The sequence below is a fragment of the Ranitomeya variabilis genome, chromosome 2 (assembly GCF_051348905.1).
Source record: "Ranitomeya variabilis isolate aRanVar5 chromosome 2, aRanVar5.hap1, whole genome shotgun sequence".
Lineage (NCBI taxonomy): Eukaryota > Metazoa > Chordata > Amphibia > Anura > Dendrobatidae > Ranitomeya > Ranitomeya variabilis.
The window spans coordinates 387,933,540-387,951,840 of NC_135233.1; the positions used below are offsets into that span (position 1 = coordinate 387,933,540).

Genomic DNA, 18,301 nt, shown 5'->3' on the forward strand with positions numbered 1-18,301 from the left:
GGTGAGTATAACCAATTTTTATTATTTTTAACATTACTATTGATGCTGCATATTGCTGCATATGCAGCATCAATAGTATAGGCGGAAACCCGCAGCGGAAACCACGATAAATCTGCAGGGATAACCACAGCGGTTTTGCCCTGCAGATTTATCAAATACGCTGCGGGAGAACCCGCTGGCGATACGCGTTGGGCATCTGTGCCCGGTGCCACCTGCTTCATTTATTCATCCATCTGTTTTACTTACTATTTTCTATTGCCCTGATTGACCCATGGGGGTGCTACCTTGGAAGCCTGCTACATTCTGTCAGGTAGTATAGGTCACTATATAGTGTGGTCATCTACAGCCACTCAGGGATCTCTCATCACGGTTCCCTGGATGGTTTGGCGGGTGGCACTGTGGCTTGATCATATTACTGGTCTTGGTCATATGTATTCTTTGCTATGTCTTTGCAAATTTTAAATGTTTTTAACCTTGGTATGTAGTGTTTCAGCATTGTGGTGTAATAAAATTTATATATACTTTTTGGTTAAATCATTGTCCTGGTGATCCCTTTTGTTTGCATGCTACTCTTTTTCTTCTGTTCATTATCCTGTGTTTTTGTAGCATGTTTTAGGTGATCCCTAACAGTTGTGTCTGCCTACCTCTTGTCGTTTAGAACCCGCAGAGGGACGCCGCAAAGTGTGAACATGGCCTAATAAAGCAAAATAAGACGACCCTGCTCGTGAGAGCTTACAATCTACAATGAGGTGGGGGAGATACAAAGTACAGGTGTGTATTTACAATGATGTATTTACATTGATGGTCCAGCCATCTTCAGGGATGGGGGATAGATGGAGATAGTGAAAGGGCTACACACACACACAAACATAAAATGACCTTGATTAGTTAATGTGGTAGGCCGCTCTGAACAAATGTGTTTTGAGGGAGCGCCTAAAACTATGCAAGTTGTGGATGGTCCTAATATCTTGTGGTAGAGCATTCCAGAGGATTGGCGCAGCATGGGAGAAGTCTTGGAGTCGGGAGTGGGAGGTACGGATTAGTGCCGAGGTTATTCGAAAGTCATTTGCAGAGCACAGCAGTCGGCTAGGCCGATAGACCGAAATGAGGGAGGAGATGTATGGGGGTGCCGCACTGTGGAGAGCTTTGTGGGTGAGAACAAGTACTTTGAATTGTATCCTGTAATGAATGGGCAGCCAGTGTAATGACTGGCGAAGAGCCGATGCATCTGAGTAACGATTAGTCAGATGGACGACCCTGGCTGCTGCATTAAGGATGGACTGGAGAGGGGAAAGTCGAGTAAGGGGGAGGCCAATTAATAGAGCATTGCAGTAGTCAAGGCGGGAGTGGATCAGGGCGACAGTGAGGGTTTTTGTTGTCTCCATGGTAAGAAAAGGGCGGATTCTAGAGATGTTCTTTAGGTTTAAGTGGCAGGAGCGGGCAAGAGATTGTATATGGGATGTGAAGGAGAGATCGGAGTCAAACAAAACACCCAGACAGCGTGCCTGCTGCCGGGGTGTTATTATGGTGCCACCCACGGAAAGGGAAATGTCAGATTTAGGGAGGTTAGTAGATGGCGGGAGCAGAAGAAGTTCAGTTTTGGAGAGGTTGAGTTTTAGATAGAGAGAGGACATGATGTTGGAAACTGCGGACAGTCAGTGGGGTTCTGTAGTACAGCGGGGGTAAGGTCAGGGGATGACGTGTATAGTTGTGTGTCATCAGCATAAAGATGGTACTGAAAGCCAAATCTGCTGATGGTCTGTCCAATTGGGGCTGTGTAGAGGGAGAAGAGAAGGGGGCCAAAGACTGAGCCCTGGGGTACCCCGACAGTGAGAGGAAGAGGAGATGAAGTGGAGCCAGAGAACAGAACACTGAAGGAGCGTTCAGAAAGGTAGGAGGAGAACCAGGAGAGAGCAGTGTCCTTAATGCCTAGTGACTGGAGCCTAGAGAGTAGGAGAGGGTGGTCAACAGTGTCAAAAGCTGCAGAAAGGTCGAGAAGAATGAGCAGAGAGTGGTCACCGTTACATTTTGCTGTCAGAAGGTCATTGGTCACCTTGATGAGTGCAGTTTGTCGAATGTAGGGGGCGGAAACCGGACTGTGAAGGCTCTAGGAGGGAATGAGTGGAGAGGTAACGGGTAAGGCGGGAGTAGATCAGGCGCTCCAAGAGTTTAGAGGTGAAGGGGAGATTGGAGACCCTGTTTGTGCAGGATGGGTCGAGGGTGAGTTTTTTTTTAGTAATGGAGTAATGATAGAGTGAAGGAGGAGGGGAAAATGCCAGAGGAGAGGGAGAGATTAAAGATTGTGGTTAGGTGAGTTGTGACAACTGGAGAGAGAGATAAACACACACTGTGTGCAGAATTATTTGGCAGGTTGTATTTTGATCACATGATACTTTTTATACATGTTGTCCTACTCCAAGCTGTTCAGGCTGGAGAGCCAACTACAAATTAAGTAAATCAGGTGATGTGCATCTCTGTAATGAGGAGGGGTGTTGTCTAATGACATCAACACCCTATATAAGGTGTGCTTAATTATTAGGCAACTTCCTTTCCTTTGGCAAAATGGGTCAGAAGAGAGATTTGACGGGCTCTCAAAAGTCCAAAATTGTGAGATGTCTTGCAGAGGGATGCAGCAGTCTTGAAATTGCCAAACTTTTGAAGCGTGATCACCGAACAATCAAGCGTTTCATGAAAATAGCCAACAGGGTCGCAAGAAGCGTGTTGGGCAAAAAAGGCGCAAAATAACTGCCCATGAATTGAGGAAAATCAAGCGTGAAGCTGCCAAGATACCATTTGCCACCAGTTTTGCCATATTTCAGAGCTGCAACGTTACTGGAGTAATAAAAAGCACAAGGTGTGCGATACTCAGGGACATGGCCAAGGTAAGGACCACCTTTGAACAAGAAACATAAGATAAAACGTCAAGACTGGGCCAAGAAATATCTTAAGACTGACTTTTCAAAGGTTTTATGGACTGATGAAATGAGAGTGACTCTTGATGGGCCAGATGGATGGGCCAGAGGCTGGATCAGTAAAGGGCAGAGAGCTCCACTCCGACTCAGACGCCAGCAAGGTGGAGGTGGGGGACTGGTATGGGCTGGGATAATCAAAGATGAACTTGTGGGACCTTTTCGGGTTAAGGATGGAGTGAAGCTCAACTTCCAGACCTACTGCCAGTTTCTGGAAGACAACGTCTTCAAGCAGTGGTACAGGAAGAAGTCGGTATCGTTCAAGAAAAACATGATTTTCATGCAGGACAATGCTCCATCACATGCCTCCAACTACTCCACAGCGTGGCTGGCCAGTAAAGGTCTCAGAGAAGCAAAAATAATGACATGGCCCCCTTGTTCACCTGATCTGAACCCCATAGAGAACCTGTGGTCCCTCATAAAATGTGAGATCTACAGGGAGGGAAAATAGTCCACCTCTCGGAACAGTGTCTGGGAGGCTGTGGCGTCTGCTGCACGCAATGTTGGTCGTAAACAGATCAAGCAACTGACAATCTATGGATAGAAGGCTGCTGAGTGTCATTATAAAGAAAGGTGGCTATATTGGTCACTCATTTTTTGGGGTTTGGTTTTTGCATATCAGAAATGTTTATTTCTAAATATTGTGCAGTGATATTGGTTTACCTGGTGAAAATAAACAAGTGAGATGGGAATATATTAGGTTTTTATTATTTTTATTAAGTTGCCTAATAATTCTGCACAGTAATAGTTACCTGCACAGACAGATATCCTCCTAAGATAGCCGAATCTAAAAAAAAAAAAAACACTCCAACTTCCAAAAATATTAAGCTTTGATATTTATGAGTCTTTTGGGTTGATTAAGAACATAGTTGTTGATCACTAATAAAAAAATAGTCCTGTAAAATACAACATGCCTAATAATTCTGCACACAGTGTATACACACATACTGAGGTGGGGATGATGGGATATAGAGATATTAGAGATTATATATATATATATATATATATATATATATATATATATATATATATATATATATATATATATATATATATATATATATATACATACACACACACACACACACTCACTGGCCACTTTATTAGGTACACCTGTCCAACTTCTTGTTAACACTTAATTTCTAATCAGCCAATCACATGGCAGCAACTCAGTGCATTTAGGCATGTAGACATGGTCAAGACAATCTCCTGCAGTTCAAACCGAGCATCAGTATGGGGAAGAAAGGTGATTTGAGTGCCTTTGAACGTGGCATGGTTGTTGGTGCCAGAAGGGCTGGTCTGAGTATTTCAGAAACTGCTGATCTACTGGGATTTTCACGCACAACCATCTCTAGGGTTTACAGAGAATGGTCCGAAAAAGAAAAAAAATCCAGTGAGCGGCAGTTCTGTGGGCGGAAATGCCTTGTTGATGCCAGAGGTCAGAGGAGAATGGGCAGACTGGTTCGAGCTGATAGAAAGGCAACAGTGACTCAAATCGCCACCCGTTACAACCAAGGTAGGCCTAAGAGCATCTCTGAACGCACAGTGCGTCGAACTTTGAGGCAGATGGGCTACAGCAGCAGAAGACCACACCGGGTACCACTCCTTTCAGCTAAGAACAGGAAACTGAGGCTACAATTTGTACAAGCTCATCGAAATTGGACAGTAGAAGATTGGAAAAACGTTGCTTGGTCTGATGAGTCTCGATTTCTGCTGCGACATTCGGATGGTAGGGTCAGAATTTGGCGTAAACAACATGAAAGCATGGATCCATCCTGCCTTGTATGGAGCATCTTTGGGATGTGCAGCCGACAAATCTGCGGCAACTGTGTGATGCCATCATGTCAATATGGACCAAAATCTCTGAGGAATGCTTCCAGCACCTTGTTGAATCTATGCCACGAAGAATTGAGGCAGTTCTGAAGGCAAAAGGGGGTCCAACCCGTTACTAGCATGGTGTACCTAATAAAGTGGCCGGTGAGTGTGTATATGTATATATATATATATATATATATATATATATATATATATATATATATATATATATATATATATATATATATATATATATATATATACACACACACACACACACACACACACACAGAGTACAGACCAAAAGTTTGGACACACCTCATTTAAAGAATTTTCGGTATTTTCATGGCTATGAATATTGTACTTTCACACTGAAGGCATCAAAACTATGAATTAACACATGTGGAATTATATACTTAACAACAAAGTGTGAAACAACTGAAAATATGTCTTATATTCTAGGTTCTTCAAAGTAGCCACCTTTTGCTTTGATGACTACTTTGCACACTCTTGGCTTTCTCTAGATGAGCTTCAAGAGGTAATCACCGTGAATGATTTTCAATTCTCAGGTGTGCCCTGTAAGGTTTTATAAGTGGGATTTCTTGCCTTATAAATGGTGTTGGGACCATCAGTTGGGTTGAGCAGAAGTCTGGTGGATACACAGCTGATAGTCCTACTGAATAGACTGTTAGAATTTGTATTATGGCAAGAAAAAAGCAGCAAAGTAAAGAAAAACAAGTGGCCATCATTACTTTAAGAAATGAAGATCAGATAAAGATGAAGATCAGTCAGTCAGAAAAATTGGGAAAACTTTGAAAGTGTCCCCAAGTGCAGTGACAAAAACCATCAAGCGCTACAAAGAAACTGGCTCACATGAAGACCGCCCCAGGAAAGGAAGACCAAGAGTCACCTCTGCTTCTGAGGATAAGTTTATCCGAGTCACCAGCCTCAGAAATTGCAGGTTAACAGCAGCTCAGATTAGAGACCAGGTCAATGCCACACAGAGTTCTAGCAGCAGACACATCTCTACAACAACTGTTAAGAGGAGACTTTGTGCAGCAGGCCTTCATGGTAAAATAGCTGTTAGGAAACCACTGCTAAGGACAGGCAACAAGCAGAAGAGACTTGTTTGGGCTAAAGAACACAAGGAATGGACATTAGACCAGTGGAAATCTGTGCTTTGGTCTGATGAGTCCAAATTTGAGATCTTTGGTTCCAATCACCGTGTGTCTGTGAGACGCAGAAAAGGTGAATGGATGGACTCTACATGCCTGGTTCCCACCGTGAAGCATGGAAGAAGAGGTGTGATGGTGTGGGGGTGCTTTGCTGGTGACACTGTTGGGGATTTATTCAAAATTGAAGGCATACTGAATCAGCATGGCTACCACAGCATCTTGCAGCGGCATGCTATTTCATCCGGATTGCGTTTAGTTGGACCATCATTTATTTTTCAACAGGACAATGACCCCAAACACACCTCCAGGCTGTGTAAGGGCTATTTGACCAAGAAGGAGAGTGATGGGATGCTACGCCAGATGACCTGGCCTCCACAGTCACACATATATATATGTATATACAGTTATATGAAAAAGTTTGGGCACCCCTATTAATCTTAAGCTTAATGTTTTATAAAAATTGTTTTTTTTTGCAACAGCTATTTCAGTTTCATATATCTAATAACTGTTGGACACAGTAATGTTTCTGCCTTGAAATGAGGTTTATTGTACTAACAGAAAATGTGCAATCTGCATTCAAACAAAATTTGACATGTGCATAAGTATGGGCACCCTTATCATTTTCTTGTTTTAAATACTCCTACCTACTTTTTACTGACTTACTAAAGCACTTTTTTTGGTTTGTAACCTCATTGAGCTTTGAACTTTATAGCCAGGTGTATGCAATCATGAGAAAAGCTACTTAAAGTGGCCACTTGCAAGTTGTTCTCCTGTTTGAATCTCCTCTGAAGAGTGGCATCAGGGGCTCCTCAAAACAACGCTCAAATGATCTGAAAACAAAGATTATTCAACATAGTTGTTCAGGGGAAGGATACAAAAAGCTGTCTAAGAGATTTAACCTGTCAATTTCCACTGTGAGGAACATAGTAAGGAAATGGAAGAACACAGGTACAGTTCTTGTTAAGGCCAGAAGTGGCAGGCCAAGAAAAACATCAGAAAGGCAGAGAAGAAGAATGGTGAGATCAGTCAAGGACAATCCTCAGACCACCTCCAGAGAGCTGCAGCATCAACTTGCTGCAGATGGTGTCACTGTGCATTGGTCAACTATACAACGCACTTTGCACAAGGAGAAGCTGTATGGGAGAGTGATGCAAAAGAAGCCGTTTCTGCAAGCACGCCACAAACCGAGTCGGCTGAGGTATGCAAAAGCACATTTGGAGAAGCCAAATTCTTTTTGGAAGAAGGTCCTGTGGACTGATGAAACCAAGATTGAGTTGTTTGGTCATACAAAAAGGCGTTATGCATGGCGGCAAAAAAAACACAGCATTCCAAGAAAAACACTTGCTACCCACAGTAAAATTTGGTGGAGGTTCCATCATGCATTGGGGCTGTGTGGCCAATGCCGGCACCGGGAATCTTGTTAAAGTTGAGAGATGCATGGATTCCTCTCAGTATCAGCAGATTCTTGACAATAATGTTCATGAATCAGTGACAAAGTTGAAGTTACGCAGGGGATGGATCTTTCAGCAAGACAATGATCCAAAACATCGCTCCAAATCTACTCAGGCATTCATGCAGAGGAACAATTACACTGTTCTGGAATGGCCATCCCAGTCCCCAGACCTGAATATCATTGAACATCTGTGGGATCATTTGAAGAGGGCTCTCCATGCTCGGTGACCATCAAACTTAATTGAACTGGAATTGTTTTGTAAAGAGGAATGGTCAAAAATACCTTCATCCAGGATCCAGGAACTCATTAAAAGCTACAGGAAGCAACTAGAGGCTGTTATTTTTGCAAAAGGAGGATCTACTAAACATTAATGTCACTTTTCTGGTGAGGTGCCCATACTTATGCACCTGTCAAATTTTGTTTGAATGCAGATTGCACATTTTCTGTTCGTACAATAAACCTCATTTCAAGGCAGAAACATTACTGTGTCCAACAGTTATTAGATATATGAAACTGAAATAGCTGTTGCAAAAAAAAAACAATTTTCATAAAACATTAAGCTTAAGATTAATAGGGGTGCCCAAACTTTTTCATATAACTGTATATACACTGAGGTGGGATGATGGGGGATATATAACGATAATGGCAAGAAAACGAGCACTCACCATCTGTACAAAAAGTCTTCCTTTATTGAGGCTTAATGTTAAAAAAGCAGGACATTGCAGGGAGAACTGTGGTTCCTAATGACGACGATCGTTTCGCTCCTCTGAGCTTCTAAGGGACCCGTAGAAGCTCAGAGGAGCGAAACGATCGTCGTCATTAGGAACCACAGTTCTCCCTGCAATGTCCTGCTTTTTTAACATTAAGCCTCAATAAAGGAAGACTTTTTGTACAGATGGTGAGTGCTCGTTTTCTTGCTATTATCGTTATACAGACAATTGTTTCCTGTTTTCACGAGCACCCGATTCTGTTGTGGCAGCAACAACGCCTGGTTATTTGTAAGTGATGCACAGGTGGGTCGGTGCTGATAGTGCGTCAAACTTTTTTTCTTTTTTGATTTTTCTGATGGGGGATAGAGATAATATATATATATATATATATATATATATATATAATTGTCTAAGGGGTACTTCCGTCTTTCTGTCGGCAACTTCCGTCATGGATATTCATTCGATTCGCTGATTGGTCTCGCCAGCTGCCTGTCATGACTGCCGCGACCAATCAGCGACGGGCACAGTCCGATTAGCCCCTCCCTACTCCCCTGCAGTCACTGCCCGGCGCCCGCTCCATACTCCCCACAGTCACGGCTCACACAGGGTTAATGCCAGCGGTAACGGACCGCGTTATGCCGCGGGTAACTCACTCCGTTACCACCGCTATTAACCCTGTGTGACCAAGTTTTTACTATTGAGGCTGCCTAGGCAGCCTCAATAGTAAAAACATCTAATGTTAAAAATAATTTAAAAAAAATAACAAATCATTATATACTCACCTTCCGCCGCCTTTCCGACGCTCTGGTGACCGGTCCATGCAAGCGTCAGGTTCCGGTGCCAAGGTTGGTGTGCGACAAGAACCTGCCATGACGTCACGGTCATGTGACCGCGACGTCATCACAGGCCCTGCGCGAGAAGGACCTGCCGTGATGTCACAGTCATGTGACCGCGACGTCATCGCAGGCCCTGCGCGAGAAGGACCTGCCATGACGTCACAGTCATGTGACCGCGACATCATCGCAGGCCCTGCGCGAGAAGGACCTGCCGTGATGTCACGGTCATGTGACCGCGACGTCATCACACCCTCGGACCAGAAGCTGCCGCCTGAACCGAACACAGGCGACAGAACTACAAGGGGGCCCTCGGAAGGTGAGTATATGTTTATTTTTTAACCTGTGACATACGTGGCTGGGCAATATACTACGTGGCTGGGCAATATACTACGTGGCTCTGTTCTGTATCACTGGGCAATATACTACGTGGCTGTGCAACATACTACGTCACTGGGCAATATATGTGGACATGCATATTCTAGAATACCCGATGCATCAGAATCAGGATATATATATATATATATATATATATATATATATATATATATATATATATATATATATATATATATATATATATATATATATATATATATATATATATATATATATACACACACACACACACACAGCGCCCCAGAGTCCTGGTCGTTGCAGTGATGTCGTTCTTCCACCAGGGGGAGTGATATTACATCTGAAGGCAATAAAGGAGATCTCTTTACCAGGTATCACAAACCACACAACACACTTCACACTCCAGGCCGCCAGGGGGAGCTACGCTCCTATCTATTAGGGCACTCCTCACAATTAGGTTAAACTGGTGGACTGGATAGGAAGTTAGGCAGAAGCTGACTGGGCTTCACCCAGGCAGCACCCTGTCAGGCAGCCAGAGGGAAGGAGGAACATCTTAACGCAGCAGACAGAGAGTCCCTATCAGGGGTGGGATCCTGTCAGAGGCCTAGACAGAAGGCCACGGAGCTGCGCCTGCCCCACGTGCGGCAGCATCCTAAGAAAGAGACATTACACTGTGTTCCAAATTATTCTGCACAAAGAGTTTAGGAGTGATAAGGTTAGAATGTTTTTGTTTGTCATCTAAACTCATTGATGGTGATATGTGTCAGGGCTCTTTATATCACTGAAAGCAATTGCAGATACCTGTGCACATTAGTTTGGCCGGTGTGTCCAAATAAAGGCAAGACTACTTAAGAAGGCTGTTCCACATTATTAAACAGCCTACATTTTTTGCCAAAATGGGAAAGAAAAAGGATGTGTCGGCTGCTGAGAAGCAACAAATTGTGGAGTATTTAGGTCAAGGCATGACTACAATCAACATTGCCAAGACACTTCATCGTGATCATCGCACAATCAAGAAGTATGTAGCTGATTCCCAGCACACACGTGTGCGTGCTGATAAGGAAAAATTGAGGACTCTTTCCAACAGGCAATTGCGTAAGGTTAAAAGAGCAGCAGCAAAAATGCCTTGTCATAGCAGCAGACAAGTTTTTGAAGCTTCTGGTGCCTCCAACGTCCCCAGAACAACAAGATGCAAGGTCCTTCAGAGGTTTGCAGCTGTGCGTAAGCCATCCTGTCAACCACCTCTATCCACTGCACACAAGCAGAAACGGCTCCAGTGGGCCAAACGATACATGAAGACTGACTTCCAAACTGTTTTGTTCACCGATGAGTGCCGTGCAACGCTCAATGGTCCAGATGGATGGAGTGGAGGATGGCTGGTTGAAGGACATCCCATGAAAACACGGCTAAGGCGCCAACAAAGAGGAGGTGGAGTAATGTTTTGGGCTGGAATCATGGGGAGAGAGATTGTCGGCCCCTTTATGATCCTTGAAGGGGTAAAGATGAACTCCATAATCTATGTGGAGTTTCTAAAACAACACTTCCTGCCATGGTTTAAGAGGAAGAACTGTGCTTTCCGCAGCAAGATCATTTTCATGCATGATAATGCACCGTCTCATGCTGCAAAAAACACATCTGCATCTCTGGCTGCTATGGGCATAAAAGAGGACAAACTTATGGTGTGGCCACCATCTTCCCCTGACCTCAACCCCATTGTGAACCTCTGGAGCGTCATCAAAAGGAGTGTCTATGATGGCGGGAGGCAGTTCACATCTAAGCAACAGCTCTGGGAGGGGATTCTGTCCACATGCAAAACAACTGAAGCAGAAACCATCCAAAAACTGACAAATTCAATGGACGAGAGAGTTCAGAAGCTTCTTTATAACAAGGGGTCCTATGTGCAAATGTAACATCACCTAGAATAAAGTTTTCACTTGAAAACTGATTTCATTTTGTAATAAGCTGATAATGCTTATAACTTCACTATTGACCATTTGTTTGTTCAAAATAAAAAAAAAGGTTGAAAACTCTGCTGTGCATAATAATTTGGAACATGCATTTTGAGTGTTTTTTTTTTTTTAACCCCTCTGTGACCTTGGACGTACTATCCCGTCGAGGTGACCTGGGCCTATCTGACCCTCGACGGGATAGTACGTCATAGCCGATCGGCCGCGCTCACGGGGGGAGCGCGGCCGATCGCGGCTGGGTGTCAGCTGACTATCGCAGCTGACATCCGGCACTATGTGCCAGGAGCGGTCACGGACCGCCCCCGGCACATTAACCCCCGGCACACCGCGATCAAACATGATCGCGGTGTACCGGCGGTATAGGGAAGCATCGCGCAGGGAGGGGGCTCCCTGCGGGCTTCCCTGAGACCCCCGGAGCAACGCGATGTGATCGCGTTGCTCTGAGGGTCTCCTACCTCCCTCCTCGCCGCAGGTCCCGGATCCAAGATGGCCGCGGCATCCGGGTCCTGCAGGGAGGGAGGTGGCTTACCGAGTGTCTGCTCAGAGCAGACGCTTGGTAAGCCTGCAGCCCTGCACAGCAGATCGCAGATCTGGCAGAGTGCTGTGCACACTGCCAGATCAATGATCTGTGATGTCCCCCCCTGGGACAAAGTAAAAAAGTAAAAAAAAAAATTCCCCACATGTGTATAAAAAAAAAATAAAAAAAATATCCTAAATAAAGAAAAAAAAAAAAAATGATTCCCATAAATACATTTCTTTAGCTAAATAAAATAAAAAAAACAATAAAAGTACACATATTTAGTATCGCCGCGTCCGTAACGACCCGACCTATAAAACTGGCCCACTAGTTAACCCCTTCAGTAAACACCGTAAGAAAAAAAAAAAAAAAACGAGGCAAAAAACAACGCTTTATTACCATACCGCCGAACAAAAAGTGGAATAACACGCGATCAAAAAGACGGATATAAATAACCATGGTACCGCTGAAAACGTCATCTTGTCCCGCAAAAAACGAGCCGCCATATAGCATCATCAGCAAAAAAATAAAAAAGTTATAGTCCTGAGAATAAAGCGATACCAAAATAATTATTTTTTCTATAAAATAGTTTTTATCGTATAAAAGCGCCAAAACATAAAAAAATGATATAAATGAGATATCGCTGTAATCGTACTGACCCGACGAATAAAACTGCTTTATCAATTTTACCAAACACGGAACGGTATAAACGCCTCCCCCAAAAGAAATTCATGAATAGCTGGTTTTTGATCACTCTGCCTCACAAAAATCGGAATAAAAAGCGATCAAAAAATGTCACGTGTCCGAAAATGTTACCAATAAAAACGTCAACGCGTCCCGCAAAAAACAAGATCTCACATGACTCTGTGGACTCAAATATGGAAAAATTACAGCTCTCAAAATGTGGTAACGCAAAAAATATTTTTTGCAATGAAAAGCGTCTTTCAGTGTGTGACGGCTGCCAATCATAAAAATCCGCTAAATAACCCGCTATAAAAGTAAATCAAACCCCCCTTCATCACCCGCTTAGTTAGGGAAAAATAAAAAAATTAAAAAAATGTATTTATTTCCATTTTCCCATTAGGGTTAGGGCTAGAGTTAGGACTAGAGTTAGGGCTAGGGTTAGGGCTAGGGTTAGGGCTAGGGTTAGGGCTAGGGTTGGGGCTAGGGTTAGGGCTAGAGTTAGGACTAGGGTTAGGGCAAGGGTTAGGGCTAGGGTTGGGGCTAGGGTTAGGGCTAGAGTTAGGACTAGAGTTAGGGCTAGGGTTAGGGCAAGGGTTAGGACTAGGGTTAGGGCTAGGGTTGGGGCTAGGGTTAGGGCTAGGGTTAGGGTTGGGGATAGGGTTAGGGCTAGGGTTAGGGCTAGGGTTGGGGATAGGGTTAGGGCTAGGGTTAGGGCTAGGGTTAGGGCTAGTGTTACGGCTAGTGTTAGGGCTAGTGTTAGGGCTAGTGTTAGGGCTAGTGTTAGGGCTAGTGTTAGGGCTAGTGATAGGACTAGGGTTATTGCTAGGGTTAGGGCTAGGGTTAGGGTTGGAGCTACAGTTAGAGTTGGGGCTAAAGATAGGGTTAGGGTTTGGATTACATTTACGGTTGGGAATAGGGTTGGGTGTGTCTGGGTTAGAGGAGTGGTTAGGGTTACCGTTGGGATTAGGGTTAGGGATGTGTTTGGATTAGGGTTTCAGTTATAATTGGGGGGTTTCCACTGTTTAGGCACATCAGGGGCTCTCCAAACGGGACATGGCATCCGATCTGAATTCCAGCCAATTCTGCGTTGAAAAAGGAAAACAGTGCTCCTTCCCTTCAGAGCTCTCCCGTGTGCCCAAACAGGGGTTTACCCCAACATATTGGGTATCAGCGTACTCAGGACAAATTGGACATCATCTTTTGGGGTCCAATTTCTCCTGCTACCCTTGGGAAAATACAAAACTGGGGGCCAAAAAATAAGTTTTGTGGGAAAAAAAAGATTTTTTATTTTCACGGCTCTGCGTTGTAAACTGTAGTGAAACACTTGGGGGTTCAAAGTTCTCACAACACATCTAGATAAGTTACTTTGGGGGTCTAGTTTCCAATATGGGGTCACTTGGGGGGGGTTTGTACTGTTTGGGTACATCAGGGGCTCTGCAAATGCAACGTGACGCCTGCAGACCAATCCATTTAAGTCTGCATTCCAAATGACGCTCCTTCCCTTCCGAGCTCTGTCATGCACCCAAACAGTGGTTCCCCCCCACATATGGGGTATCAACGTACTCAGGACAAATTGGACAACAACTTTTGGAGCCCAATTTATCCTGATACCCTTGTGAAAATACAAAACTGGGGGCTAAAAAATCATTTTTGTGAAAAAAAAAAGAATTTTTATTTTCACGGCTCTTCGTTATAAACTGTAGTGAAACACTTGGAGGTTCAAAGTTCTCACAACACATCTAGATAAGTTCCTTGGGGGGTCTAGTTTCCGATATGGGGTCACTTGTGGGGGGTTTGTACTGTTTGGGTACATCAGGAGCTCTGCAAATGCAACGTGACGCCTGCAGACCAATCCATTTAAGTCTGCATTCCAAATGGCGCTCCTTCCCTTCCGAGCTCTGTCATGCGCCCAAACAGTGGTTCTCCCCCACATATGGAGTATCAGCGTACTCAGGACAAATTGGACAACAAAGTTTGGGGTCCAATTTATCCTGATACCCTTGTGAAAATACAAAACTGGGGGCTAAAAATCATTTTTGTGAAAAAAAAAAAATAATTTTTATTTTCATGGCTCTGCGTTATAAACTGTAGTGAAACACTTGGGGGTTCAAAGCTATCAAAACACATCTAGATAAGTTCCTTAGGGGGTCTACTTTCCAAAATGGTGTCACTTGTGGGGTTTTTTAATGTTTAGGTACATCAGGGGCTCTCCAAACGCAACATGGCATCCCATCTTAATTCCAGTCAATTTTGCATTGAAAAGTAAAATAGCGCTCCTTCCCTTCCGAGCTCTGCTATGCGCCCAAACAGTGGTTTACCCCCACATATGGGGTATCGTCGTACTCAGGACAAATTGCACAACAACTTTTGTGGTCTAATTTCTTCTCTTACCCGTGGGGAAATAAAAAAATGGGGGCGAAAAGATCATTTTTGTGAAAAAATATGATTTTTATTTTTACGGCTCTGCATTATAAACTTCTGTGAAGCACTTGTTGGGTCAAAGTGCTCAACACACATCTAGATAAGTTCCTTAAGGGGTCTACTTTCCAAAATGGTGTCACTTGTGGGGGGTTTCAATGTTTAGGCACATCAGGGGCTCTCCAAACGCAACATGGCGTCCCATCTCAATTCCAGTCAATTTTGCATTGAAAAGTCAAATGGCGCTCCTTCCCTTCCGAGCTCTGCCCTGCGCCCAAACAATGGTTTACACCCACATATGGGGTATCAGCGTACTCAGGACAAATTGCACAACAATTTTTGGGGTCCAATTTCTTCTCTTACCCTTGGGAAAATAAAAAATTGGGGGCGAAAAGATCATTTTTGTGAAAAAATATGATTTTTTATTTTTACGGCTCTGCATTATAAACTTCTGTGAAGCACTTGTTGGGTCAAAGTGCTCACCACACATCTAGATAAGATCCTTAGGGGGTCTACTTTCCAAAATGGTGTCACTTGTGGGGGGTTTCAATGTTTAGGCACATCAGGGGCTCTCCAAACGCAACATGGCGTCCCATCTCAATTCCAGTCAATTTTGCATTGAAAAGTCAAATGGCGCTCCTTCCCTTCCGAGCTCTGCCCTGCGCCCAAACAATGGTTTACACCCACATATGGGGTATCAGCGTACTCAGGACAAATTGCACAACAATTTTTGGGGTCCAATTTCTTCTCTTACCCTTGGGAAAATAAAAAATTGGGGGCGAAAAGATCATTTTTGTGAAAAAATATGATTTTTTATTTTTACGGCTCTGCATTATAAACTTCTGTGAAGCACTTGTTGGGTCAAAGTGCTCACCACACATCTAGATAAGATCCTTAGGGGGTCTACTTTCCAAAATGGTGTCACTTGTGGGGGGTTTCAATGTTTAGGCACATCAGGGGCTCTCCAAATGCAACATGGCGTCCCATCTCAATTCCAGTCAATTTTGCATTGAAAAGTCAAATGGCGCTCCTTTCCTTCCGAGCTCTGCCCTGCGCCCAAACAATGGTTTACACCCACATATGGGGTATCAGCGTACTCAGGATGAATTGTACAACAAATTTTGTGGTCTATTTTCTCCTGTTACCCTTGGTAAAATAAAACAAATTGGAGCTGAAACAAATTTTGTGTGAAAAAAAGTTAAATGTTTATTTTTATTTAAACATTCCAAAAATTCCTGTGAAACACCTGAAGGGTTAATAAACTTCTTGAAAGTGGTTTTGAGTACCTTGAGGGGTGCAGTTTTTAGAATGGTGTCACACTTGGGTATTTTCTATCATATAGACCCCTCAAAATGACTTCAAATGAGATGTGGTCCCTAAAAAAAAATGGTGTTGTAAAAATGAGAAATTGCTGGTCAACTTTTAACCCTTATAACTCCGTCACAAAAAAAAATTTTGGTTCCAAAATTGTGCTGATGTAAAGTAGACATGTGGGAAATGTTACTTATTAAGTATTTTGCGTGACATATGTCTGTGATTTAAGGGCATAAAAATTCAAAGTTGGAAAATTGCGAAATTTTCAAAATTTTCGCCAAATATTCGTTTTTTTCACAAATAAACGCAAGTTATATCGAAGAAATTTTACCACTATCATGAAGTACAATATGTCACGAGAAAACAATGTCAGAATCGCCAAGATCCGTTGAAGCGTTCCAGAGTTATAACCTCATAAAGGGACAGTGGTCAGAATTGTAAAAATTGGCCCGGTCATTAACGTGCAAACCACCCTTGGGGGTGAAGGGGTTAAAAAAAGATACTGTTTTCATAGACAGTTTGTTCCAAAACATTGCAATTATACTAGAATAGTAGATGACTGGAAAATAACAATGACTGCAGTTCAGATAGGTAATTTAGAGAAAATATGAGAAAATGATATTTGCATAATAATTTGGAACACAGTGTAGACGGGCATTGTGTTGTAGAGAGTGAGAAACGAAGTCATAGCAAAAGGAGAGGAAACCAGAAGGAGTTCTGCCCTGAAATAGGCTGCCTCCTTTCTGAGGCGCAGGAATCCGGTAGCCAGAACACCGAGGGAGTAAGGATCTCTATGCTTTACTTCAGAGACCGGCAGGACAGCTAATTCCACGTTACCTGCCCGACCTATACCCAGGAGGCACGGTGGCAACTTGTGGGGGCTGGGGCGTGATAGGGTCCCTGTAAAAAGCCTCAGGCCATCAGTCATACGGTTTTGTCCTGTCCATTCCATTAGGGGGACAGAAAGAGAGACATAACATCTAGAACACCGACAGCAGTTGTGAGGACCTTACCGAGAAGCTCAGCAGGGAGGTACTACAACACTCAGGCGCTAGAGGAAGGCTACTGATTTCCACCTGCATAAGGGGACTCTGGATTTGCCTTCAGACCGGCCGGACTCTGCCAGCCCTGTGGTCCGTACCCTGGACTGTGGATGCTGAAGCCTTCAGTAAAGGTAAAGAGACTGCAACCTTGTGTCCTCGTTCTTCACTGCACCTCACACCATCCACCATCTTCACTCTGGGAAGCCCTGGGGATACACTTCACCTGTGGGAAGGTATACCATCTAGCTGCCATAACATCACCCCAGCGGACCCCTAAGCAGCGTTGGTCACCCTGACCGAATACCACAGGTGGCATCACGAACATTATTCCTTTAAAGACCTTTCCCCCATTTCTCAATGGACCTCCCAAGGGCCACAGACCGGGTCAGCCACCGAGACATCCCCACCGAGAACCGAAGGACCCGGTAACGAGTACCCCACTGCCCTATGGGGGCGCTCCATATACACTGAGGGGGGATGCTGGGGGTTGTACTCGTGCTCACGTCGGACGCTGGCGGTGCACACAGTGCGGGGGATGATGGGGGATATATATACTGAGGTGGGATACTGGGGGTTATATATATACATATACACACTGAGGTGGGATGCTGGGGGTTGTACTCGTGCTCACGTCGGACGCTGGCCGTGCACACAGTGCGGGGGATGATGGGGGATATATATATACACACACACACACTGAGGTGGGATGCTGGGGGTTATACTCGTGCTCACGTCGGACGCTGGCCGTGCACACAGTGCGGGGGATGAAGCTCTCGCCGCCTTCTTACCTCTCCGCCCAGTAGCGCCCGCCGCACTCGCACCTCCTGTCGCTCCCGCAGGAGTTTCAGCTCGCACAGCCCGGCCACACTGCCCCGCAACAACTGCCGGAGCCGCCCCCGGTCCACAGAGACCCCGGAGCCCAGCATGTCACCCGGAGCCGGCGGCGATCTGACTGAGCAGCCGCAGCTACAGCTCCGCGGCCCGGAGCGCAGCAGGAACCAATCACAGGCCGCTGATCCACTGACGCGCTGCGTCTTACCCAATCA

The 18,301-nt window shown here is 44.4% G+C and overlaps 1 protein-coding gene across 1 annotated transcript in view; it reads right to left on the reverse strand.

Moving 5' to 3' along the window:
- The window catches only part of DACT3 (dishevelled binding antagonist of beta catenin 3), a 44,179-nt gene extending 25,922 nt beyond the window's left edge, over positions 1 to 18,257 (reverse strand). The window contains exon 1 of the mRNA XM_077286424.1: positions 18,044 to 18,257. Coding sequence (XP_077142539.1) covers positions 18,044 to 18,181 — 138 coding nt within the window. The 5' untranslated portion in view covers positions 18,182 to 18,257. The remainder of the gene's footprint in view (positions 1 to 18,043) is intronic.
- Positions 18,258 to 18,301: the final 44 nt, after the last annotated feature.